General features: G+C 42.2%; 1 protein-coding gene across 1 annotated transcript in view; it reads left to right on the top strand.

The window, feature by feature from the left end:
* The first annotated feature begins 410 nt into the window (after positions 1-410).
* The window catches only part of LOC111971456 (sarcoplasmic/endoplasmic reticulum calcium ATPase 1), a 28,401-nt gene continuing 947 nt past the window's right edge, over positions 411-27,864 (top strand). The window contains exons 1-19 of the mRNA XM_023998240.2: positions 411-565; positions 5,407-5,487; positions 6,009-6,094; positions 6,368-6,523; positions 6,891-7,032; positions 7,309-7,475; positions 11,670-11,758; positions 11,856-11,958; positions 12,150-12,281; positions 12,464-12,589; positions 12,759-12,977; positions 13,565-13,676; positions 14,024-14,247; positions 14,443-14,663; positions 14,953-15,155; positions 19,956-20,041; positions 22,901-23,034; positions 23,701-23,818; positions 24,469-24,586. Coding sequence (XP_023854008.1) covers positions 478-565; positions 5,407-5,487; positions 6,009-6,094; positions 6,368-6,523; positions 6,891-7,032; positions 7,309-7,475; positions 11,670-11,758; positions 11,856-11,958; positions 12,150-12,281; positions 12,464-12,589; positions 12,759-12,977; positions 13,565-13,676; positions 14,024-14,247; positions 14,443-14,663; positions 14,953-15,155; positions 19,956-20,041; positions 22,901-23,034; positions 23,701-23,818; positions 24,469-24,586 — 2,605 coding nt within the window. The 5' untranslated portion in view covers positions 411-477. The remainder of the gene's footprint in view (positions 566-5,406; positions 5,488-6,008; positions 6,095-6,367; positions 6,524-6,890; positions 7,033-7,308; positions 7,476-11,669; positions 11,759-11,855; positions 11,959-12,149; positions 12,282-12,463; positions 12,590-12,758; positions 12,978-13,564; positions 13,677-14,023; positions 14,248-14,442; positions 14,664-14,952; positions 15,156-19,955; positions 20,042-22,900; positions 23,035-23,700; positions 23,819-24,468; positions 24,587-27,864) is intronic.

Raw genomic sequence — 27,864 nt, 5'->3', positions numbered from 1 at the left:
ACAGTTTGTGCACCCACATAACCAGGTTTTATCTCAGCCCAAACCGCACACACACACACACACACACACACACACACACACACACATAATACATCACATGCGTTAGTTTACCCGTACAGGGTCAGAATGTGTTACCCGCGGGGGTGGGGTATGGGTGTTATAGGGGAAAATGCATCATCCCCCAAACCCACAGTAAAAATACAGAGGGACGATCGGGTTACCGCAAGCCACAAGCAGCAGGTCCATATTGGCCTTGTGGTGGTCATTTGGAAACTATGCACAAGGATTCACACATAGGGGGTTATGGGACGAGCTAGCGGGGGGGGGGGTTGACGGGTGTAGGGGGTGGGCATATTGGCATAAGTCAGGSTTTACACTTCTGGACGGGAGGAACTGATGTTCTGTGGGGTTATTGTTGCCCTGTAGGAGCGCAATGCAGAGAGCGCCATCGAGGCTCTGAAGGAGTATGAGCCTGAGATGGGGAAGGTTTACCGGTCGGACAGGAAGAACGTCCAGATGATCAAGGCCAGGGAGATCGTCCCTGGAGATGTGGTGGAGGTGTCCGGTAAGATTCAGATTCAGATTTACGTAATAACTGTATAACTCCCTAAACACTGATCTGGGTTCAGTTTTTTTTCTCTCACATAATGACTAAAGGGCTCAGATTTTGGGGTAACCTGATCCTAGATCTGTGCAAAAGGGCAACTTCTACCCCTATAGGCACAAGAGTTGTAGGCCCAGTTCCAAGTCGACCATTAGCCCCAATACCCACAAGCCACTAAAATAAATGTAGATCTGATGTAAGTGAAAAAAAATCGACCTTGCCTATCAGAGATGAAGGTATAGAGATTAAAGCATATAGCCCTTTTTACAACAATTTTTATTACAAAGTGTACAATTTGTCACCAAATTTGTCACAAAGTGCTTGAATCTGTCAAATCCTCTCAGATGGACATCACGTCTTTAGGGTTTGCTAATATATTATACCACCCCTCCCCCCCAAAAAACAAGGCCTAATACCCATAGCAAGTCTACTGGTTGACAGACACATCCCAAAGGGCACTCTATTCACTTTATAGCCATAGGGCTCTGGTCAAAAATAGTGCACTATGTACTGTAGGCCCTAGAATCCCTGAGGGTACTTGGCCTATCCACAGAGTGTACTTGAGAAGACTCATGACACCGTAGGGCTACTGGTAAAATGCACATGAGGGGGTACTTCAGGGGTACTCAGGGCAGAGTAAAATTCTGTACTGTAACTGAAAAATATTGTGAACCACTGACGCAGGATATAGAGTGCCATTTGGAATGGTCCTGGGTCAGATTGGTTTATCCCTCTAACGTTTAAGGTTAGGTTTAGGGTTGGCTAATCTGATCCTAGTATAGATTACAGATTTTACTAATAAGGGCGCATTTTACTGTTTAATGCGTGTTATTCATTTGCAGGCACAATTTCCAAATTTAGCAGGTGATCTACTAAGAACAAACACTATAATCAATGCATTACATTTACATTTGACATTTGACTCATTTAGCAGATGCTCTTATCCAAAGTGTCTTACAGTAGTGAGTGCGTACATGTGTGCATACATGTTTTCCTTCGAACCCACAACCTTGGTGTTGCAAGTGCCATGCTCTACCAACAGAGCCACACAAGACCTGCACCAATGTACTAGATGTGTGGCTTGGACATGTGAACGAGTGTGTGTGTGTCCGTGTGTATATTGAGAAGGGGTAAGAAAGAGAGAGAGTATAGAGAGTGTATGACAATGACTAAGTGTCATTGTGTGGAGGAGGGAGGGAGGGAGGGAGGGGACGGGAGGGAGGGAGGGAGGGAGGGAGGAGGGAGGGAGGGAGGGAGGGAGGGAGGGAGGGAGGAGGGAGGAGGGAGGAGGGAGGGAAGCTGTCCTTGTGTCCTTGAGACAATGGGTAATTTTAAGGCAAATCCAAGGAGGGTAATATGAGAGGGAGGTATAGAGAGAATGATAGAGAAAACAAGAAAGAGATTGTATATAACTGACAGTAATACATAGTGGAACCATCATCCATTTTGTTGTTTATTTATTAGCCATTCTTTTCCTTTTTTATATAATGTTATTTTTCTTTAATAAAATTGATCGACCGAAGATTCCACAATACAACAGCAGTAGTGTTGTACCTGTATACATGATTAGATGTACTGTTATTATTACCACTGAAATMAACTATATTTCATTATCCTCATTGCATTGGACTGAAAMCTACAAATTMTATTTCATGCCAATAAAGCAATTTGAATTTGATTTTGAATTTGAATTTGAGAGAGATATAGTAATAAGCATACACGTTATCTCTCTAACACCTGTCTCTCTCTCTCTCTCMCMCYCGCACMCWCTRMCTRMRTCTRTCTCTCTCTCGCTCTCTCTCTCACTTTTTCCCATACACCTGTTCTCTCCATGTCACTGTGTCCCCAAGGTCTCGCCCCCTCTGTCTTTCTCTCCCTCTCTTTCTGTACGTCTGTGGGGTCAGCTTTCAGTGTCACTATTCGTCCACAGTGTTAAAACTAGTCAGTCATGTCAGGATCTCTCTCTCTCTCTCTCTCTCTCTCTCACTCTCTCTCTCTCTCTCTCTCTCTCAATTCAAATGGGCTTTATTGGCATGTACATTCAATTCAAATGGGCTTTATTGGCATGGGAAACAATATTTACATTGCCAAAGCATGTAAAATAAACAATCACAAATTAACAGTTAAAATGAAGCACACAAAAGTTTCAAAAGAGAAAGCCGTTTGAAATGTTATATTATTAACTATGTACAGTGTTGTTACAATGTGTAAATAGTACAAATGTTTTCCCGAATAGGTAATATATTTTTATTTTTGTTTGGTTATACTGTGGTTGGACCAGACTGTCTGAGTGCTGTCCTGAGGCTTTGTTGGGTTGGTAGTGGTTAATYAACTTAGTCTCAAGAGTCAATATTAGTTGGATGAGGGGACTTTTCTCTATTATCAACTCTCTCTCTCTCTCCTTCTTTCTCTCRCCCTCTCTCTTTCACACCCTCTCTCTCTCTATTTTGCCATACTGAAGAGTCAAAATGTCAAATGGTGATATTTTGAGAGTGTAAAAAAGCAGTGTATTGTCAGAATACACTGTAAAAATTCRGAATAAGCACAATGTTAACCAGGGTAAACCTTGATTTTGATAAAGACTGTGAATTAAAATGTAGTAATTATGTTTGAACATATGTTAAATGAARTCTGAAGTGGAGTGGAGTTTGTGTGTATATGCATAAAGTTGAGACAGCTACCTTGAACTAAAAATCAAATCAAACTTTATTTGTCATATGCGCCGAATACATGTGAAATGCTTACTTACAAGCCCTTAACCAACAATGCCGTTCAAGAAAGAGTTAAGAAAATATTTACCAAATTAACTAAAGTACTTAAAAAAAATTTTTTTTAAGTTACACAATAAAATAACAATAACGAGGCTATATACAGGGGGTACCGGTACCAAGTCAATGTGTGGGGGTACAGGTTAGTCGAGGTAATTTGTACATGTAGGCAGGAGTAAAGTGACTATGCATAGATAATAAACAGCGAGTAGCAGGAGTGTAACAACAAATGGGGGGGGGGGGCATTTGATTAATAGTTTAGCAGTCTTATGGCTTGGTACCCCAAGCTGTAGCTGTTAAGGAGGCTTTTGGTCCTAGACTTGGCGCACCAGTACCGCTTGCTGTGCGGCGGTAGAGAGAACAGTCTATGACTTGGGTGACTGGAGCCTTTGACAATTTTGGGTTTTTTCCTTTGACACCGCATAGCATATAGGTCCTGGATGGCAGGAAACTTGGCCCCAGTGATGTACTGCGCTGTACGCACTACCCTCTGTAGCGCCTTACAGTCAGATGCAGAGCAGTTGCTATACGGTGATGCAATTGGTCAGGATGCTCTCGATGGTGCAGCTGTATAACTTTTTGAGGATCTGGGGACCCATGCCAAACCTTTTCAGTCTCCTGAGGGGGAATAGGCTTTGTCGTGCCCTCTTCACAACTGTCTTGGTGTGTTTGGACCATGATAGTTCGTTGGTGATGTGGACACCAAGGAACTTGAAACTCTCGACCCGTTCCACTACAGCCCCGTCGATGTTAATGGGGGCCTGTGTTTGGCCCGCCATTTCCTGTAGTCCACGATCAGCTCCTTGGTCTTGCTCACATTGAGGGAAAAGTTGTTGTCCTGGCACCGCAKTGCCAGGTCTCTGACCTCCTCCCTATAGGTTGTCTCATTGTTGTCGGTAATCAGGCCTACCACTGTTGTGTCGTCAGCAAACTTAATGATGGTGTTGGAGTCGTGTTTGGCRACGCAGTTGTGGGTCAACAGGGAGTACAGGAGAGCAGGTGAGCAATACCTCAAGACTTCTTTAATATTAGACATCGCGCACCAGTTGTTATTGACAAATAGACACACATTCTCACCCCTCGTCTTACCAGACGTAGTTTCTCTGTCCTGCCGATGCATGAAAAATCCTGCCAGCTCTATATTATCCGTGTCGTCGTTCATCCACGACTCGGTGAAACATAAGATATTAAAGTTTTTAATGTCCTGTTGGTAGGATAGTCTTGATCGTATATCATCCTTTTTGTTTTCCAATGATTGCGTTTTGGCCAATAGATCAGATGGTAGTGGAGGATTACTCACTCGCCTACGAATTCTCCGAAGGCAGCCCGACTGTAACGCTCGTTGTTAGGTGGAAGAGAGGAGGACCAAAGCGCAGCATGGTATGTTTCCATATTTATTGGAAACACTTAACAACACGAACAAAACAATAAACAGAAAATGAAACTAACGACGCTACAGACCTGAACATGTGAACATACAGACAACGAAGAACGCAATGAACAGGAACWATCATCCACAAACAAACAGTGAGAACAGCCTACCTAAATATGGTTCCCAATCAGAGGAAACGTAAAACACCTGCCCCTGATTGAGAACCATATCAGGCTAGTTGYCAACCCTAAACCAAACATAGAAACACATAACATAGAATGCCCACCCAGCTCACGTCCTGACCAACTAAACAAGACTGAACAAAGGAAAATAAGGTCAGGAACGTGACACCGACCTCCGCCCTCTTTTTCGCCGTCTTTTCTTCATGCAAATGACAGGGATTTTGGCCTGTTCCCGAGAAAGCAGTATATCCTTCACGCGAAGGACTCGTTAAAGAGTAATCGCTGTTCTGATGTCCAGAAGTTATTTTCGGTCATAAAAGACGGTAGCAGCAACATTATGTACAAAATAAGTAAAGAAATGTATTACAAACTACACAAAAAAAACGAACAAAATAACACAGTTGGTTAGGAGCCCGTAAAATGGCAGCCATTCCCTCCGGTGCCATTCTCACAGTGTATGTTTGTTCTTTTTTCCCCCAGTTGGTGACAAAGTCCCCGCTGACATCAGACTRGTCAAAATAAACTCTACTACTCTGCGTGTTGACCAGTCCATCCTCACRGGTGAGTGATATTATCAACTCTGTCTTAACCCTCTTTACAAGACTACAATGGAAATAAATTAGGTCTGTCAGAGTTAATCAGTTAACTCAAGTTAAACTTTTTGTAATTTCAGTGCACTTTTTTCTCTCTCGAGATTAATCGCATTGTCTGAAAGCGTTGAATCTGAAAACACTGAAAACATCCAACATATTTAATCTATACAGCTAAAWTCTACAATGCCATGTAAAAACAAGTTGACATTGAGGTTAAATAAAGTGTGCTTTCTCAATTTGGCCAAAATAAAATAAWTCTATTTGACTAACCATTATTTTAGACAAAATCAAGACGTCAATATTCTTGAAATGTTTTTTGTATGAAAAATCTAAAATTACATTCAGAATTTGCAATAAAATCCTGAGAGTTAACTTTATTAAATGTATTTAATCTTTTGACAGCCCTAATATAAATARATGTAAAACTATTTTGTTGTAAAAATCACTATCTGACACTCTATCTGCTTCTCTGTCTCTCTCCTCGCTCAGGTGAGTCTGTCAGTGTGATCAAGCACACCGATGCCGTCCCAGACATGAGAGCTGTCAACCAGGACAAGAAGAACATGCTTTTCTCTGTGAGGAACTCTCCTATATATTTATCCATCTATRTATTTTTCTATTCCTCCATCTCAGAATCTCCATCAATCTAACTGTTGTTTTCCACACTCCTGCCCTTCTCTATATGAGCCTCTTCTACTCTCCATCTCCTCCACCCTTACAGCAATTAATTGACCGCTCCCTCTTTTCCCCTCTCTCTCTCTCTCACTCTTTCCACTATCTCCTTCTCCCCCTCTCTCTCCCTCCCTTTCCCTCGCTCCCTCTCTCCCTCCCTCTGTCGGTCCCTCAAGGGCACCAACATCGCTTCAGGCAAGGCTATCGGCATAGCCGTGGCAACTGGTGTCTCTACAGAGATCGGGAAGATCCGCGACCAGATGGCTGCGACAGAGCAGGAGAAGACCCCCCTGCAGGCCAAACTGGACGAGTTCGGAGAGCAGCTCTCCAAGGTGAGACAGACAGCTACTACTACACTACTACTACTGCTACTACTACTACACTACCGTAGTTGTTGCAACTTGACAAGATTKGTTTCCCCGCTGCCTTAAAATGGTCTAGTAGCCAATTCTTGGCAGTTTTGATTTGATACAACTTAAAGGGATATTTCACCCAAATTACAAAATGACAGTGGGATTTGAGCCACAAATGGTCAAATGTAAGCATTTAGAWACAGTGTCAGGGAAATAAAACCAACTCATACCTTGTCCATAGACTTACAATGTAAGGAAACCAAATAGTGTAATGATGACAATTCTATTATATATATTTTTAAACCAGGCTTTATCTGACAACCTTTTGTTGTCTATTCCATAACAGGTAATCTCCCTGATCTGTGTTGCCGTGTGGATGATCAACATTGGCCACTTCAACGACCCCGTTCATGGAGGCTCCTGGATTCGCGGGGCCGTCTACTACTTCAAGATCGCTGTGGCCCTGGCTGTGGCTGCCATTCCTGAGGGTAAGCAACTGATACTGGACTAGCACTAATCTAATCTAAAAAGTCTAGATTGGTCAAAATAAAGTGTACAAAAGTCAATCAACCAATCACCCTTGAGACTGTGTTAACCTGCTGAGCTAAAGCCTATGTAGCAAAACTAATGCAAATCTTCAGGTCTCAAGCAAGGTTTCTCATCACAAGAACATGAACATGGTTCACTGCCTAACTAATAACACTCTTTCCCCCTCTCTCTCTCTACCATCTGTCCCCCTTCTCCCACCTCTCTCTCCCCCCCAGGTCTGCCTGCTGTGATCACCACCTGCCTGGCTCTTGGTACCCGCCGTATGGCCAAGAAGAARGCCATCGTCCGCTCCCTGCCCTCTGTGGAGACCCTGGGCTGCACCTCCGTCATCTGTTCCGACAAGACAGGCACCCTCACCACCAACCAGATGTGTGTCACCAAGGTGGGTACACACACACGCCGTACAAACACGCACACACGCACGCACGTACGCACACACACACACACACACGTCGCACGTCGCACAAACACACACATGCACACGTGCGCTGTGCTTTCAAACACACACACACACAAACGCACCAGAGATCCACCACACTGTGAAAAAGGTGTGGATTCAACATACAATTGTAAGGCAACCAGCTGCAATAGGAGTCCTATCACAATCCTATTGCAGCTGCGTGCCTTACAATTGTACGTTGAATCAACCTCAATGCCATTATTATTTAATATTTTTWAATGTATTTATTTAACCTTTATTTAACTACAATCCTATTGCAGAACACTCACAATCCTATTGCAGTTGATTCCCTTACAATTGTACGTTGATTTAAACCTCAATGCTGGTTTGCAAAGTGATGTTTAATTCCTATTGGAATCTAGAGCGAGGATATCCAGCAATTGTAACTTTTATTCACCCGCAACCTGCATTGAGAATGACTGCCGGGGTAAGGAAGATTGATTATTGAGACTACCTAAATCATATACACTGGAACAGACATCTCAGTAACGGGTGCAAAACGTCCAACTACTAACACATTAGATTAGTTTCAAAAAATGTACACTGAGTGTACAAAACATTAGGAACACTGACCAGGTGAATCCAGTATGAAAGCTAAGATCCCTTATTGATGTCACCTGCTAAATCCACTTTAACCAGTGTAGATGAAGGGGATGAGACAGTTTAAATAAGGATTTTTAAGACAATTGAGACATGGATTGTGTATGTGCACCATTCAGAGGGTGAATGGGCAAGACAAAAGATTGAAGTGCCTTTGAACGGGGTATGGTAGTAGGTGCCAGGRGCACCGGTTTGAGTGTGCCAAGAACTGCAACGCTGCTGTTTTTTTTCACGCTCAACAGTCTCCCTGTGTGTCAAGCCTGATCCACCACCCAATGGACATACTGCACAGCCAACTTGACACAACTGTGGGAAGCAATGGAGTCAACATGGGCCAGRATCCCTATTGAATGCTTTCGACACCTTGTAGTCCATGCCCCGATAAACTGAGGCTGTTCTGAGGGCAAAAGGTGGTGAATATTAGGAAGGTGTTTCTAATGTTTTGTACACTCAGTGTACATTATTTATTTTTGTGTAATCAGCCAATCAACCAATGTAATCAACTAATCCGTGCCTTAAGAGAGTATTCATACCCCTTGATTTTTTCCCACATTTTGTTGTTACAGCCTGAATTTAAAATACATTAAATTGAGATTTTGGGCTCTATTTCAACAAATCTAACGCAGTGGTAAATCTAAGCACTGGCGGTAGCACTATAGGTTCAGGGGTATGTCAGAAATATTTTTGCTATTTTCACCACAACAATTATAGGCACYGTTGCTGGTMGTGGTGCGAAAGGGCTGGGTTTTGATAAATAAACCAGTTGTGGGTGTGTCGAGGCTTGCCCCTCACTGGCCAATCAGAACGTGCTCCATGGCTAAATAGGTGGTTGCTTCAAGTTGTGTATTTACAGTCTTTTGTGTATTGCATTGTTATCAACTCCAATTCGAATGTTACTCCATTATAGCCTAGTTTGTTAAATAGCCTGCCCCATATTTGCAACATATGTTGAACATGTTTGCAGTCGACCTGTTTATATAAGCATTGCATTGCTTCAGTATGGAAATACATTGTTAAATAGGCTATAGCATTTGCACTGATATAGGGGCTCCTAAGCCTACTGTAAATTGCAGTCTGGACATGCCAAACGTAGTCAATAAGCAAGATTAAATTCACTAGGCTATTGAGGCCWAAAAAGACAGTGTATAATTGTAATCAAATTTTAATAAAAACGAAGTGATATTTAAATAGGCTATGTCTAAATACAGATACAGGAATCATAATTGCTCCCTGTGGGCATATAATACAGACAAGGCATCTTAGACTATGAAGGGTTTTATGCWCATCCAAACCTTTCACAGATGCTGGATAAAGATCCAATATAAAGAGAAAGGGGAAATGTCCACAACATTATACTACTGGCAAATGTAATGTTTTATAAACATTATGGAACCATCTTACAGATKATATCTGCACTACAGAAATAGCAGATGAAAATTGCATTGCATTTGAACCATGTAGCAGCTTACTTCATCACCATAAACCCATGGATATGAATATTTCTAATAAGTTTGGTTTTCAATCAAATTAAATGAAAAACAATCTGTTTTTTAAACCAATGTCGTGGAATTATTCTAATCAAAAGGAGAGACTTTTAATGTCTTTAAAACAAGTTAACTTTATGATTTAATTACTGCAGTAATGGAGCTTGTCAACGACCCTCCCGTAGGTYATTAGTTGAGAGCCCAACAAACGGATTTGAGCCACAGCATTTTATAGCAAAGTTCATCCCCCTGGATGTTCATGACAAACAACAGATGTATGGAATGGGTCACAAGGTTAAGATTCGTATGATACTAATAATTCACAGCAAACAGTATCTGCTGTAAAGACTGCTCTCATTGTGTAGAAACTAGGGTCTGGCCCCCAACTCCATACTGGAGACATCTCCACCCTGGCACCTCAGTACAGAAACAGTCTTGTTAGTTTTATCACCCAAAGARATTGTAAATATTCTGTCAGCATTAAATCTCCCAGAGGCCCATTCTCAGTAAAATACACACAGATGAGTGTTCTATGAACCCCCTATTCTGTTGCATAAAATAACCATTTGATGCAATAACAGTATTTATAACATAATCTTGCAACACCAACAACAACATTTCTAATAAGGATTGGGTCAGAAGCTTGATATCATAAATCGCGTATCTCATTCATTAGCATGTGTGCACAGGGCAAGCCTAAATGTCTTTATGCATAACATTCACATGTTTATATACAAACTAGACTCCTGTRAATTGTATCGTTGCCTATGTCCTAGGGAGATTCTGAAAAAAATACAGCATTGATATGGCATTATAGGAGGATTGAATAGTTTGGAGGAGCGCGGTTGTCTTTGGTAACGTTAATTGGGTGAGGGGCGCTCTTTGAAAATGGAGATGGATAGCCTACTCAAACAAGCYAAATGAAGTATGCAGGTATGTYAATTTTGAATACCTAATGAAAAAGCATGAGGGCAAAAACCTAAAAAATATTTCAAAGCACGCTCAGTATACCATTTAAAACTAACTTACTCATTGGCTAMTTGACTAATGGCCAGGCTAAAAATATACACATATGTGATGGTGCTAAATCAGCCTTAATTAAGGGAAGGATAGACTATGCTTGGTTCTTAATCAAATTAAACTAAATTGGGGGGAAACCAATAGTTTATGTTTCTAAATACTAGATTCAGCAGCGTAAAATCACATATCTCTTCCATGGGTACTCACTGTGCATCATGGCTGGATAGGCTGCACTTTCGCTTTCAAAATCCATGTAAGTYTCAACTGCATTACTGCTAAGACCTGCTTTTTATGAGTCTTAAAACTTCCCATTAGCACTGCATGAAATTGTCATTTTTGCATGTGTTWTTAAGGACACATCTCAAATATTGCCACCCCTCCCACTATAAAGCAAGAGAGCTGATGTTAGACTGGTAAATTGCCGAACCTGGCATTTGGGCTGGAAAATGCTAGTGCGAAATTGACAAAAACAAAAATGTCTAAAAACATGTTTTCACTTTGTCATTATGGGGTATTCTGTGTAGATGGGTTAGAAAATGTATCAATTTTGAATTCAGGRMGTTACAACAAAACGTGGAATAAGTCAAGGGGTATGAATACAAAAGTACAGGTATTGAAAAACTCAAACTGCAATAAAGCGTGCTGGGAAATAAGATAATGATGGCTCTGGTTTTCAGTGGTTTTGAGCAAACATACATTTTGTAATTTTACTCATCAAGCTTGTTCAAATTCAACTCAACTCGAGCAGAGTTTGTTGATTCAAAGTACAATTGTAAGGCAGCCAACTGCAATAGGATTGTGAGTATGCTCAACATTTGGGGGTATACCGTAGCAGACCCAACATAGATTGTTGCCTTTTAAAAATGTACTCACACATACATTAGATCAATTTATTGTCCTTCTAAAGTCCACCCAACTCACAAAATAACGCTGATTAAGAAATTGGTTCAGTTGGCTTTTTTAAAGTGCATAGTTAAGTAGTGTGTGTTGTGTCTTTGTGATGTGGTTCCAGATGTTCATTATTGACAAAGTGGACGGAGATAGCGTTTCTCTGGGTTCTTTCGACATCTCCGGTTCCAAGTACACTCCCGAGGGAGAAGTGTGAGTATAGCCTGGAAACACACACACACACACACACACACACACACACAAACACACACACACACACCTGACTTACTGTCTTCTCCATCTCTCTCAGTACTAAGAACGGTGCGTTAGTGAAGTGTGGCCAGTATGATGGCTTGGTGGAGCTGTCCACCATCTGTGCTCTGTGCAATGACTCCTCTATGGACTACAACGATGTAAGTGAGTGTTTGTGAGTTTGCGTGRGTGTGTGTGCATGCGTGTGTGCGTGGTACTGAGTCAGCACTCAGTATCTGTATATGTGTAGCTGTTATTTTATGTATCTGATATGTGTATTAGTCTAGCCCAGATCTGATATGTGTATTAGTCTAGCCCAGATCTGATAGTGTCTTTCCCCTCTCTCCTGCAGTCTAAGGGCATCTATGAGAAGGTGGGCGAGGCCACTGAGACCGCTCTGTGCTGCCTGGTTGAGAAGATGAATGTGTTCAACACTGAAGTGCGCGGCCTGTCCAAGCCCGACAGAGCCAACGCCTGTTGCTCTGTAAGTCTTCCTTCCTCCCTCCCTTCACCTTTCCTCTATCCCTCATTTCCTCCCTCTCTCCAGTCCACCCTCTCTCACCTCCCTCTTTTCCTTCTGGCTCCCCTCTCCAACCTACTCCCCCATTCCACCCCTCTCATTCCTCCCTCTCCAGCCGACCCATGTCCTCTCCGTCTCTCTCTCAGGTGATCAAGCAGCTGATGAAGAAGGAGTTCACCCTGGAGTTCTCCAGAGACAGGAAGTCCATGTCAGTGTTCTGCTCACCAGCCAAGTCCTCTAAGGCCACTGTCGGCAACAAGATGTTCGTCAAGGTGAGAGAATACCGGCAACCGTCTCTATGGAAATGCTCAGAGTAAACGCTCCAGTGACGTTGTCATATCAGTAATCTCTATAGCAATCTTGCAGTGATTGTTTATAAAGTTCCAAAATGCTCCTTGAGTCCTGACTGTTATCTCTCTCCCTCTATCGCTCTCTCCCTAGGGCGCTCCCGAGGGTGTTATTGAGAGGTGTGCATATGTGCGCGTTGGCACCACCCGTGTGCCCTTGTCCGAGCCTGTCAAGAATAAGATCATGGCTGTGATCAAGGAGTGGGGTACTGGCCGTGACACCCTGCGTTGTCTGGCACTGGCCACCCGCGACACACCCCTCCGTATGGAAGAGATGAACCTCGAAGACTCCACCAAGTTCGGCGACTACGAGGTGAGAAAGGAGAGGAGAGAAGGGGGGGGAGTGRGTCAGGGAGAGAGGGGGGGAAGCGGAATTTAAGTACCTACTGTATTAATTACTAGGTAAATAAAGGGGTTCCTGAGTGGCTCAGCGGTCTAAGGCAATCGCAGTGCTGAGGCGTGACCGGGAACCCCATAGGGTAGTGCACAATTGGCCCAGCGCCGGGGGGGATTGGCAGGGGTCTTTCTTTGGCTCATCACGCTCTAGCGACTCCTTGTGYCTTTGAACGGCGTTTCCTCCGACACATTGGTGCAGCTGACTTCCGGGTTAAGTGTGCAGTGTTAAGAAGTTTCGGAGGACGCATGTCTCAACCTTCACCTCTCCCGAGCCCATTGAGGAGATGCAGCGATGAGACAAGGTCCTAACTAACAATTAGAGGGAAAATGTATAATAACAAAACAGCCGAAAATGTATAATAATAATTACTAGGTAAATAGAAATTCCAGCAGATTTTTTTGTATCTAAATTCATTGCATTCAAGCTTTATTTGCACAACAACTAATTTAATTTCTAAAGCACTTGCCCTACGTCTCCTCTCTCTCTCTGTCTGTGGTCCTCAGACTGACCTTACCTTCGTGGGCTGCGTGGGCATGCTGGACCCCCCTCGTAAGGAGGTCATTGGAGCTATTGAGCTGTGCAGGGCTGCTGGCATCCGCGTCATCATGATCACTGGTCAGTATACTGGACAGTAAAAATCTGGTGCTTTTCCTAAAGTTCCCTGGTTTCCAAGAAAACCCGGTTGGAAGTTCCCGGAATAAAGACAGAATAAACAGAAAATCCMGAYTCCTCCAACCAGCATTTCTGGAAAACCTGGGATTTTGGGAAAGTTACCCAATTTTTGCAACCCTAACTCCATTTCTCTCTCTGTCTCCATGTCTTTATCATTCCCACTGTTTCCATCCATCTACCTCTTCTGTGTTGGTTGTCTTTCCTCCATTATAGTTCATTCTGAAATATATTGAGAAACAATATCTTACAACTCATTATCCTCCCTCCCTCATTCCCTCGCTCCCTCCCAGGTGACAACAAGGGAACAGCCGTGGCTATCTGCCGTCGTATTGGCATCTTCACCGAGGATGAGGACACTACTGGCCGAGCCTTCACTGGCCGTGAATTTGACGACCTGTCCCTCCACGAGCAAAAAAAAGCAGTCCGCAAGGCCTGTTGCTATGCCCGCGTTGAGCCCTCTCACAAGTCCAAGATCGTTGAGTTCTTGCAAGGCTTCGATGAGATCACCGCCATGGTAAGGGGAGGAAACAGGAACAGAGGAGACATCTATTGAAAACTCAAAAGCTTTATTGTACAACCATCCAAATGACAAAAAACTGAATATTTGCAGAAATACGATTTATATCATACAGAACACATCACTAACAGTCATCTTCCTTCTCTACCTTCTCTTTTCTTCCTTCTCTCTCTCTTCCTCCCCCTCCACCAGACCGGAGATGGAGTGAACGATGCCCCCGCCCTGAAGAAGGCCGAGATTGGCATCGCCATGGGCTCTGGCACTGCCGTTGCCAAGTCTGCCTCTGAGATGGTCCTGGCCGACGACAACTTCTCTTCCATCGTGGCAGCCGTCGAGGAGGGTAGAGCCATTTACAATAACATGAAGCAGTTCATCCGTTACCTCATCTCCTCCAACGTTGGTGAGGTCGTCTGGTGAGTGTTCGGGGTGGATGGGTGGGTGTGGAGGGGGGGTGAAGTGACCACATAACAACTGAGATATAACCATGGTTGACCGCTAACCCAGAGGGACTTGTTGGAAGACAGAGATTCACTATCGTAGCAGCATAACTACTTGACTGCCAATAGATGAGTGTGACCAAGACACCACTGTGAGCAAGAACATCAATATGACGGCCACGCACAGTTCTAGTCACAAATTACTCTTCTTCTTTTTTCTTTCTTTCTTTCCCTCGCTCATCATCCATCCCTCCATCTCTCTCAGTATCTTCCTGACCGCTGCCCTGGGTCTGCCGGAGGCTCTGATCCCTGTCCAGCTGCTGTGGGTCAACCTGGTGACTGATGGTCTCCCTGCCACTGCCCTGGGCTTCAACCCCCCTGACCTGGACATCATGGGCAAGCTGCCCCGCTCCCCCAAGGAGCCCCTCATCTCTGGATGGCTGTTCTTCAGATACCTCGCCATTGGAGGTACGATACGATAAGATACCATACCAACACTTTTATTGTACATTTTCATGGAAATGTATTCGGTGAAGTCAGGAACGCGTCAAAAACATCAAATACAAAACAATACAATTACAAATGCACTGCCCATTCTGCTTTCCTCCTACTCTCCTTTTCTTTCAACAACCATTGGAGTCACTAGAATACCATTGTGAATGCATGACCAATACACTGCCTCATTCTAAGTAGTTTGCTAGTGTGGATGTTGTTTTTAAGTAGTATGCTAAGGTGGATATTGTGTCTAAAGCCCCATCCTTTGTCCACATTCTAATTGTGCCCACATTTTTAGACAGGTGTAGACAATTAAAAGACTCATTGTGATCTAATTGTAAATCAGATCTTCCAAGTGTAAACAAACAAGATCAGGTCAAAGAACACATTTTTTATGTAACATTCTTTTGTCATTTAGCAAAAGCTCTTATCCAGAGCAATTTACAGTAAAGCACATACTTTTTTCATAATTGTGCCCTGTGGGAATCAAACCCACAACCTTGGCATTGCAAGCCCTGTATAAACAGGGATTATGTAGAATGCTAGCGTGGATATTGGAACAGAGCCATGTTTCAGGTTCAACATATGCTCACTATTATGTATCTCATGTATGTCCGACACTCCAACCCTGAACTATCCCTGGCTCAGTCGTAAATCTAACTGCAACCCTGACCCAATGTCAAACACTTAGAGCCTCAACCCTCACCGACTGCTGCTTTGCCCAACAATGGGCGTACAGCAGTGGCGGTCGGTGCCGTTTAACATAAGGGAGGACGATTATTTTTTTAATAAGCATGGCCTTATTTCTATTACAGCATATTGGATGACTGTCATTCATATTCCATTCACCCAGTTCAATGTAACATCGCTAGGTTTAGGCTACTACATGATACTAAAATGTTCTCTTTACCCATCATTAGGTTGCTACAACCTAACCTATGAATGAARGCTTACAACGTAGGTGCACAGGTCGAGAGACAAATTTGAGTAATCAAGGTGACAGACAGTGGCACATTCAATACCGCCTTGCACACTCTTGCCTACATCTAGCTGATCTAGGGTGTAATCATTAGTCCAACAGTTACAAATGAGTTTCTATTGYACAAATTCAGGTACATTTATCCCTGTTTTGTTCCGTTCGCTTCCGRTTAAGAAACGTTTTTCAACAGAATTGGTGGAATGAATGCAACCCTGATCACACACAAACACAGTTCACTTTCATAGCAGCCACATACAAACAGCATGATCACTTTTCTTGTAGTATAATTCCTTCTCGCATCTACGTGACCTTCTCCTCTCACATTTTCCTTCGCTTGTGGACATCTGTGCACAAGACATCAGCTTTCTGTGACCAGGCGAAAAAACATTCCAAGCCAAACCTTCATATCATAACCGCTAACCGCTACACACAGCCTACATCGTTGTCACCATATTATCTAACTAGAACTAACACATTAGTAAACCCGCTACAATCATGCAGTACAGTCAGCAAGRAGTTTAGCAGTTACACCGGCGGGCCCCAGTGGCAATATATTTATAAAAACAAAAACTTACCTTGACTTAGAAGAGTTCCAGTGTTGGATAGCCATAGCTAGCTAGCTAGCATAGCATCCCTCTGTTTGAGCCAGGTGTTTGAGTAGGCTAAACTAGTTAGCTGCATTCACTAGCTAAGTAAGTGAAAGTGAAAAAAATACAACAAAATATGTGACTCACCACCTGGATTCGGTCTTATGTAGCAACATTTYAATTTCTGTTTTTACATTGGATATCATACACTGCATTTGAGGAAACAATGGGAAAGTAATTCTGCCTTGAAAGTTGATCAACTTGTAAACTCACGTTTGAGAAACCGTCTTTCAATATTTTGGTATCTACACCCATTCAGCATTGTTCATACCCTCTTAAGCCTTAGCCCCACCCATCTCTTTAAGGGTTGATCCGTGRGTTCTGTACTAACTTGCCAGCTACTTCCAGACATCTAAGAAAGAGAGAACAGCTCACTGAACATTACTCGCTCTAGCAGAGCTGGTTAGGCTATTTATGTTATCCAGAGCGTTGGTGACTGCAACTGTGCTGTCAGATTGTTCGTTCGTAAATTCAGAGTGCACACTGGACGCTCTGACCAATAAGTAGGGTTGTTCCGAAAGCTCTGACCTCACAACAACAGTCAAGCACCCAAGCTAACTGGCTAACATTGGCTAGCTACTTCCAGACACATAATGAGAGAACACCCCACTCTGACCATTTTACTCCCCCTAGCAGAGCTGGTTAGGCAGTTTTCATGTTATCCAGAGCGTTGGTGACTGTAACAGTGCTGCTGGCAACAATTGAATTACGCTTTGTTGCCGACGTTTACTGACACCAAACATATTCAACGGGTGTTGAGCTTTCAAAAATGCATCAGTTATTCTGCGCTCTGGCACACTAAGACGAGAGTCTTTTGTTAAGAAATGTAGCTAGATAGCTAGCTAGGTAAACAATGGATCCCAACGCATGACGTAARGTTAGTTAGCAAGTCAGCCAGCTAACAGTACACTAACTTGAAATAAAAATACTTTGTAAAAACTAGAGTGGAGTCTTTTGTTAAGACATGTAGCTAGCTGGCTAGCTAAACAATYGACCATAATCACAACTCATGTTACTACCCTGCATGAATCTGCAGGTAGCTAACCAACCAGGTTCTATGGCTATAACTAGTCAAGCAAATGTGTCTGAGATACGAAGAATAAGATCATACACATAACGTTAGCTAGCGAACCAGCCAGCTAACGTTAGCTAGCTAACAGTACACTTGAAATGAAATATCTGAAAATGTAGCTAGCTAGACTATCTTACCAGTATATCTTACCAGTATACATCATGGTTGGACGCGTCTCCTGTCTGATGACATGCATGGTTGCTCTTAGCTTGACGATGTAATCCAGACTGGTGTTTTCTCCATCTCCTTAGCTATCATACTCGAATTCCACTGATTTCAAACTTGTGTATGCTCTCCAGAAAGTGGAGAGCATACACATAACGTTAGCTAAAAAGCCAGCCAGCTAACGTTAGCTAGCTAACAGTACACTTTAACTTGACATTAGGTTTCTTCCAGTTTTACTACGCGATATATTAAAAAAGCCACGTTTCACACGAGTACCTAGACATACTGACCAGCTCCAATAGACAGACGCGTGCTATATGACAGACCAATCCAAACTCATCTCTCGACATGTCCAGCCCACTCATTATCTCAGCCAATCATGGCTAGTGGGAAGGTTGCTCCCTTTTTCTGTGGCTAAACCAACTATGCTAATAATTTAACAATTTTATTCATATTTACAGATAGCATACAATTTTGATATTAAGGCACATGAAAGTTGACATGTTRGAGAAGCTATTTCTGCCCCAAAAAACGCATTTAGAAAAAAAAAGTCACGACGTATGTCGTGACTTGCGACATACGCCTAGTGTCTTGAATCGGGTCTTGAATCGGGTCACATATAGCTAGCTTTCTATWTATAATAAATTAATTTGTTCAAAACTGTTCAACTATTGTCATTCTCTCTCTGAGTCAACTACTAACCACACTGTATGCACTGCAGTGCTAGCTAGCTGTATCTTATGCTTTCAGTACTAGATTCATTCTCTGATGCTTTGATTGGGTGGACAACATGTCAGTTCATGCTGCAAGAGCTCTGATAGGTTGGAGGACATTCTCCAGAAGTTGTCATAATTACTGTGTAAGTAAGTCTATGGAAGGGGGTGAGAACCATGAGCCTCCTAGGTTTTGTATTGAAGTCAATGTAGCCAGATGACGGAAAGTAGCTGTCCTCCGGCTACACCATGGTGCTACCCTAAAGAGTGCTGTTGAGGCTATTGTAGACCTTCATTGCAAAGCAATGTTTTAATCAATTATTTGGTGATGTGAATGTATTTCGTATAGTTTTATTGAAAGYGGATAACTTTAATGTTTCACTTAAAAAAATGTATGAAATTCAACATAGGCTAAACTAGCTAGCTGCATTCGCTAGCTTAGTAAGTGGGGGGAGGGGGGGATGCAACAAAATATAGCTAGCTCTCTCTCTCTCTCTTGCTTCTCCATAACTTTTGAAGAAATGTATTTGTTCAAAACTGTTCAACTATTCTTTCTCTCTTTCTGAGTCTACTCACCACATTCTATGCACCGCAATGCTAGCTAGCTGTAGCTTATACTTTCAGTACTAGATTCATTCTCTGGTCCTTTTATTGGGTGGACAACATGTCAGAGGAGAACGGAAACTAGCTGTCCTCCAGCTGCACCATGGTGCAACCCTACAGAGTGCTGTTGAGGCTACTGTAGACCTTTAATCAATTATTTGGTGCCGTGAATATGTTTAGGAAAGTTTTACCTAAAAATGATAACTTCTTTTGTTTCACAACAACAAAAACCACCCCGTCCTCTTCTGAGGAGCCTCCACTGGCTTTCAGCCTAGACACCCTGCCCCCCTCTACCACACCACATTTAAATTGAGCAGTGCTTTATTGGCATGGTGGTGGGACACAAACTGCAGCCAAAGCAATAATCAAATTAATGTTACACCGTTTCTGTACATCCTAGGGATAAAGGAACACGGTAGATAAAAAATACACATTTAATTAAAAGTAATTAAATTCTACACAAGCAAACAACAACAAAGTATGCCATCATCTCATCTCGATACTTCAACGGGAAAAGGTAATCAAATCAATTGGACAATTGACAAATTACAATTTAGATCAATGTTACCTGACTTCCTGTGGTCTGTGTTCCAGGCTACGTCGGTGCTGCCACCGTTGCTGCTGCCGCCTGGTGGTTCCTCTACAGTGAGGACGGCCCTGGCGTGTCTTTCTACCAGCTGGTGAGTAGTAGCATTAGATATGGAAGAGGAAGCAAGACCTCCCACTCCCTAATTTTTATTTCAATGGAAGTCAATGAACTAAGCAGACTGCTATCACATTGGTGTCTATGGGAGGAGCACCCCCTTAAGCAAGTCCTGACCAAGTCTGACCAAATCCTAAAGCAATGGGACTCCCTAAATCTGTCTCAGATTATTACCAATCCCACAAGGTATGACTCCAAACACCCAGAAAACACTACTGTCCTCGATGTTATCCTCACAAATAATTCTGATAGGTACAGTATCAGTCTGGTGTTTTCTGTAATGACCTTAGTGATCATTGTTTTACAGCCTGTGTTCATAATTGCTTCTCAGTGAAACAACCTGTCCTGATTTTTCATAGACGCTTGCTCAAAAACTTTAATGAGCAAGCCTTCCTTCATGAACTGGACTTTGTAAAATGTTATAGAATCAGCTTGATCCCCTCAGTCGAAGACGCTTGGACATTCTTTTTTGATATTTTCAGTGGTATTGTTAACAAACATGCCCGCATAAAGAAAATGAGAATTAAAAACAGGTTCAGTCCCTGGTTCGACCGTGATCTTGCAGAGTTACTCCACCTCAAGAATTGCATTCGGCGAAAGGCTCGGTACACGCATACTCAGGCTGGCTGGCTATCGTTCAGGCAAATGAGAAATAAGTGCACTCAGGCTATCCAGAAGGTCAAAGTTAGTTACTTCAAGGAGCAGTTCTCTCTCTCTCTGTGTCTAACCCCAAGAAGTTCTGGAAAACAGTTAAAGACCTGGAGAATAAACCCTCCTCCTCACAGCTGCCCATGTCCCTTAATGTTGATGATGTGGTTGTTACTGACAAGAAGCATATGGCTGAGCTCTTTAATTAATCACCACTTCATTKAGTCAGGATTTKTATTTGACTCAGCCATGCCTCCTTGCCCATCCAACATTTCCTCATATCCCACCCCTTCTAATGCACCTATCCCCGATGCTTCTCCCTATTTTRCCCCTGCCTCGCTACAAAGTTTCTTCCTGCAGGCAGTCACTGAGTCTGAGGTGCTAAAGGAGCTCCTTAAACTTGATCCCAAAAAAACATCTGYGTCAGATGMTTTAGACCCTTTCTTCTTTAAGGTTGCTGTCCCTATCATCGCCAAGCCTGTCTCTCCTTTCTGGGGAGGTTCCCATTGCTTGGAAGGCAGCCACGGTTAGTCRTTTATTTAAAGGGGTAGATCAAGCTGATCCTAACTGTTATAGGCCTCTTTCTATTTGCCATGTTTATCAAAAGTGTTGGAAAAACTTGTCAATAATCAACTTACTGGCTTTCTTGATGTCGATAGTATTCTCTCGGGTATGCAATCTGGTTTCCGCTCAGGTTATGGATGTGTCACTGCAACCTTAAAGGTCCTCAATGATGTCACCATTTCCCTTGAGTCTTAGCAATACTGTGCTGCTATTTTTATTGACTTGGCAAAGCTTTTGATACAGTAGACCATTCCATTCTTGTGGGCCGGCTAAGGAGTATTGGTGTCTCTAAAGGGTCTTTGGGCTGATTTGCTAACTACCTCTCTCAAAGAGCCCAGTGTATAAAGTCAGAAAATCTGCAGTCTCAGCCACTGCCTGTCACCAAGGGAGTACCCCAAGGCTCAATCCTAGGCCTCACACWCTTCTCAATTTACATCAACAACATAGCTCAGGCAGTAGGAAGCTCTCTCATCCATTTATATGCAGATGATACATTCTTATAGTCAGCTGGCCCCTCCCCAGATTTTGTGTTAAATGTTCTACATCAAAGCTTCCTTAGTGTCCAACAAGCTTTCTCTAKCCTTGACCTTTGTTRTGGAGGTGTTCAGAACAASGTTATGTGGTTTGATAAGAAGAATGCCCCTCCTCCCACAGGTGTTATTACTACCTCTGAGGATTTAGAGCTTGAGGTAGTCACCTCATACAAGTACTTGGGAGTATGGCTAGACAGTGTACTGTCCTTCTCTCAGCACATATCAAAGCTGCAGGCTGAAGTTAAATCTAGACTTGGTTTCCTCTATCGTAATTGCTCCTCTTTCACCCCAGCTGCCAAACTAACCCTGAATCAGATGACCATCCTACCCATGCTAGATTACGGAGACATCATTTATAGATCGGCAGGTAATGTTGCTCTCGAGCGGCTAGATGTTCTTTACCATTCGGCCATCAGATTTGCCACCAATTTGCCACCATTTGCCAGGCTGTCATTGTAATTAAGAATTTGTTATTAACTGACTTGCCTAGTTAAATAAAGGTTAAATAAAATAAAATAGAAGCAGACAATCCCAAATCGAACCCTAGTCTGGCTCTCAATGTAGCTCTGAATAAATTTTTCCCCTATACAATCCTGGGGGCAGGGGCTACCTAGGACTTACATTTAAATTCTTTATTGAGCAAAAATGTGCAGTCTGGTGTGTAGAACAGAGGTTGCGTCCCACCCTGTTCCCTATATAGGGCCCTGGTTAAAAGTACTGCTTTTTAGAATTAGATCAACTTTATCAACACAAATGTAGAAATTTGTCTTTGGCTTCACCAGATAAAAACAGACATGAAACGCCATCCCAGATAATGAAATAAACCGTACAAAAGTGCCACTGCAGTGCCAAATTCATATATGTTGCGTCGTTGGTCTAAAACCATAATCATCATCAAGAGATCCTCATTTAAAATACACCTATAGTCAAAGACCTTCATCATGATCATCAATTTTGGGGATATTTAATGTTATTGGTAGGGGCTACCTAGGATCTAAATTTAAACTTCTTACTGAGCAAAAACGTAGTGAATGATTCTGTGATAATCCAGTAAATGGTTCCATCCTAATTCTCTTGATTTCTCTCTTCAGTCCCACTTCATGCAGTGCCACGACGAAAACGAGGACTTTGTCGGCGTCCACTGTGAGGTGTTTGAGGCCGCTCCGCCCATGACCATGGCCCTGTCTGTGTTGGTCACCATCGAGATGTGCAATGCCCTCAACAGGTCAGACTGCAACTAGAAGAAACATTGGTTCCTGCCTGGTTCAATATAAAGGAATGATTGAAGATTCATGTTAGAAATGCAAGATTCAATTATGCATAACATTAAGGGCCCGAATCCCAGATTAAGCCTAATCCTTGACAAAAAGAAAAGCACTTTCAATGGAGATTATCCATTTGACATGCAGGACAGGAGTAGGCTTAATCTGGGTCCTCAAAATTTGCAACATTGGTAGTTTGTTAGCACTGTAATTCTTGATACACAGTATWTCAATTTAGAGGTAGAACAGTAAAGTTATATAAAACACTTATGTTAATAAATTATAGCACTTCTATAACAGTGTGTTTCTAAAACACAGAGTATCAAGAGTATGATATGAAAACCTAATCCCAGAAGTAGCTATGACATTGAAAGTGTAGTGTAACCCCAAAGAAATTGGAAGAGTAATTTTAGATTAAACCTGCAGAACAAACATTATCCTCCATCCCTCACCATGTAATCTCAGATGACACGCTTCTGCACACCTCTTGGCACACACCTGCATCAACACACATTTTAAATACTTTATTTGGATTCACAAATCAAATGTACATTTAAAAAAGGATCCAAACATCTCAGCGCACACAGTGTTTAGCCAGCGTGCCTTACGTAACCCCTCTGTKCCCCCAGTTTGTCMGAGAACCAGTCCCTGTTGCGCATGCCCCCCTGGAGCAACCTATGGCTGGTTGGAGCCATGTCCCTCTCCATGTCACTCCACTTCGTGATCATTTACGTGGACCCCATGCCTGTGAGTCTGCCTTACCTCGCACCACAACCCTCACATACTTGTCCTGTCCGGCTCCAAGGACCACTAGTTTTGATCCTACATCCATCTCTCCCTGCCTCCTTTTTGTCCTACTCTCTCAATCTCCTTCTGTCTGATTCTCTCTCTCTCCCAGCCAAACATTGTTATAATACAGTCCCCTTTACTGTGTTCCCTGACACGAAGGGCTATTCAATTCGTATTGCGTTAAAATAGCGTTAGAGCGCGATTTAAATTTTAAAAGCAATGTTCCCGCGGAGACTGCATTCGCGGTAAACGCTACATATATTGGCTCAATCGGAAATTACGTGAACATTTCTATCGCATAATCMGTAACGCTTCAGCGATACAGATTGAATAGAGCCCTAAGTAAGAGTGATACTTGAGTAAGAGTATTTGACAATTGAGTAAGGCCTATATTCAATCTGGACCGTTATAGTGAGATTTACATTTAAAGGTAATTTCCGATTGAGACGACATATGCACCGTTTACAGTGAGTGGTCTACGCAAACGCGGAAACATTACTTTTAAAAAGGTGCATAGCCCGATCGGATTGAAACTAGCCTTAAGAGTATGTGATAACTAAGTAGTAGTATGTGATATGTCTGAAATGTGCCTGTCCTCTCTTCTGCAGATGATCTTTAAATTGACCCACTTGAACGTGGAAAAATGGATGGTGGTGCTCAAGCTCTCCTTCCCTGTCATCCTCATTGACGAGGTCCTCAAGTTTGTGGCCCGTAATTACCTGGAGGGTAAGGATACACACACACACAATCTGTTATCGAGTAAATCTAACATTCCTTGTAATAATATCCTGTAATATCCACAGAAAATGTTCCCTCTAATTATTTTGGGCACTGAGCAAATTTCAGGTCTTGCGAGTGAAAACTGGAATGTTGGGAGAATTCTGTGTAACTTCACAGTTTTAGACAGTAGCCAATAGGATATTGTGGCTATTTGAGCATAATGTAGACCTATCAGAGTGGCCTACCAACAAAACCAGTAATGCAAGTCCCATAACATTTTCACAATTTTGATTTCTATGATATAGCCTATATGGGGTGTTCAATGCAGTCTTTTAAAAACATTTTTACATTATGCTCTTGTAGGAAGCAGTAACGCCCCATCGCTGACCAATTGAAGAAAAGGCATTAGGGCTAGGGTGGACTGTAAATTAGGTTTAGGACTGTTCCTGACCGATGTACAATAGCGGTAGTATGTCAGAGGAATGAGGAGATGGCCAGGWATCTAATACTTGATTTTATTGCATACACAGAGCACACTGGGTTGTTTGGAGGTTATGGAATTGTGGTTTTTAGTCAGTCACACACAACAAAGAAAGAACAAAAGGCAAGATGGCCACCGGATTGAATCACCAGCACAACTAGGGGGAAAACTGCAGCTTAAATAGTGCAGGAATGTCAATTAGTTCACTGGGAACAGGTGTGGTAATTAGCCAGGGAGGGGCCAGAGAAGGAAAACCTGGTTGCTGCCATGAGCCTTTGTAACACCAATACTTACATATAACTGGGCTAATAACTTGCTAGCMAGCAAAGAATATCAACAAATGTGCKCACGCACAGCTCTGGTCTGAAAAGCAGATCCACTGGCTGGTGATTGAAAGACCACTCGTGTACTACCAGTCAATAGAATTATACTCCGATGCGCTTTGGCTTAGCCTAGACAGCCGATAGTGGGCGTTTGATCAGTACTATTTTTTAGGATTGATGTGCCCTGCAGGTAAAACATTCGTGTCACCAGTGGGCCGGCTCGTACATAAAGCATCCTCCATTCATGCTGCAAAAGCATCATTTTCCTTATTAACCAGCTTTAAATGGCGGGCTGTCCYAAAAAAGAAAAAATAGAAAAGTGTGTACTGTAGCAGTGATGTAAAGAACTTAAGTAAAAKATACGTGAAAGTACTACTTAAGTAGTTTTTTTTGGTATCTGTACTTCACTTCATATTTTTGACAACTTTATGCTTTTACTTCAATACATTCCTAAAGAAAATGTACTTTTTACTCCATACATGTTCCCGGACACCCAAATATACTCGTTACATTTTGAATGCTTAGCTGGACAGGAAAATGGTCTAATTCACACACCTATTAATATAAKGCATTGTCATCCCTACTGCCTCTGATCTGGCAGACTCACTAAACACATGCTTCGTTTGTAAATTATGTCTGAGGGTTGGAGCGTGCCCCTGGCTATGGGTAATTTGAAGAAAAAAAACAAGAAAATGGTGCTGTCTGGTTTGCTTAAGGAATTTGACATTATTTATACTTTTTCATTCTTAAGTATATTTAAAACCAAATCTTTTTTTTACTTTTACTCAAGTAGAATTTTACTGGATGACTTTCCCTTTTACTTGAGTCATTTTCTATGAAGGTATCTTTACTTTTACTCAAGTATGACAAATTGGGTACTTTTTCCACCACTGTAGTTGAGGAAAATATKTTGAGCCCACTATCGGCTGCCTAGGCTAGCTGTGGCTCTAACTACAACAAAATCACAGACTCAATCTTAGATTTGTTTTGTTGCACTGAAAAGAGGCTGATAGTGTTGATTAAATCAGAGAAACATTGATCTACATAGAGCAAACTCAGTTAAGTTCAATCTCTTGCAACTCTGCGCGGGCTGACATCTGCATGGTAGTCCTGGAGGTGGTGCGTGTCTGTGCACGCAAACAGCTTAGAGTGAACATTGATCCACAGACTTTCATACCTGCTTCAATGGCTTTCTAAGACTATCATCCATTCTAAATATGACCTATTTAATTGCAAAACCTTTAATAGATTAATATGATATATCTTCCTATCAGGTGCCTTCATTGCCCTCTCCCCCACTTTTCCTATACCTGCCCCTGCTACTCCCCCCATCCATCCTGTTTTCACTTTGTTTATGATTCAATGGTTTTGTATTTTGTGTCCAGATGGTGTCAACACAAAATTTACACTGATAATATATAATACATATAATATCCACCTTTATATGTATTCACTAAAGTCTGTGTGAGCGTCTTCCTACAGGTTTCTATGTATCCCCATATTGCTTAATAAAATTGTGTCTAATTTTATGGTTATAATGTCACATTTAGGTAGTAATTGCCTTTGTACTCTTCCACCAGCAAGATCTAGCTTGGGGACAAATCAAATCAAACTGTCACATGCGCCGAATACAAGTTTAGACCTTACCGTGAAATTCTTACTTACAAATCCCTTAACTCTTCTTGAACTGCACTGTTGGTTAAGAAAATATTTACCAACTAAAAGTCAAAAATAATAAAAACACAATAACATAACAAGGCTATATATGGGCTGTCTCTTATACACATCTAGATGTGTATAAGAGACAGACACCATACCTACTGTGAAGCATGGGGGTGGAAACATCATGCTTTGGGGCTGTTTTTCTGCAAAGGGACCAGGACGACTGATCCGTGTAAAGGAAAGAATGAATGGGGCCATGTATCGTGAGATTTTGAGTGAAAACCTCCTTCCATCAGCAAGGGCATTGAAGATGAAACGTGGCTGGGTCTTTCAGGATGACAATGATCCCAAACACACCTCCCGGGCAACGAAGGAGTGGCTTCGTAAGAAGCATTTCAAGGTCCTGGAGTGGCCTAGCCAGTCTCCAGATCTCAACCCCACCTGTCTCTTATACACATCTAGATGTGTATAAGAGACACCTTTATATGTATTCACTAAAGTCTGTGTGAGCGTCTTCATACAGGTTTCTATGTATCCCCATATTGCTTAATAAAATTGTGTCTAATTTTATGGTTATAATGTCACATTTAGGTAGTAATTGCCTTTGTACTCTTCCACCAGCAAGATCTAGCTTGGGGACAAATCAAATCAAACTGTCACATGCGCCGAATACAAGTTTAGACCTTACCGTGAAATGCTTACTTACAAATCCCTTAACTCTTCTTGAACTGCACTGTTGGTTAAGAAAATATTTACCAACTAAAAGTCAAAAATAATAAAAACACAATAACATAACAAGGCTATATATGGGGGTACCG

This window comes from Salvelinus sp. IW2-2015, linkage group LG13 (assembly GCF_002910315.2).
Source record: "Salvelinus sp. IW2-2015 linkage group LG13, ASM291031v2, whole genome shotgun sequence".
In the NCBI taxonomy this organism is placed as follows: domain Eukaryota; kingdom Metazoa; phylum Chordata; class Actinopteri; order Salmoniformes; family Salmonidae; genus Salvelinus; species Salvelinus sp. IW2-2015.
This window is presented reverse-complemented; position numbering and strand designations above follow the sequence as displayed.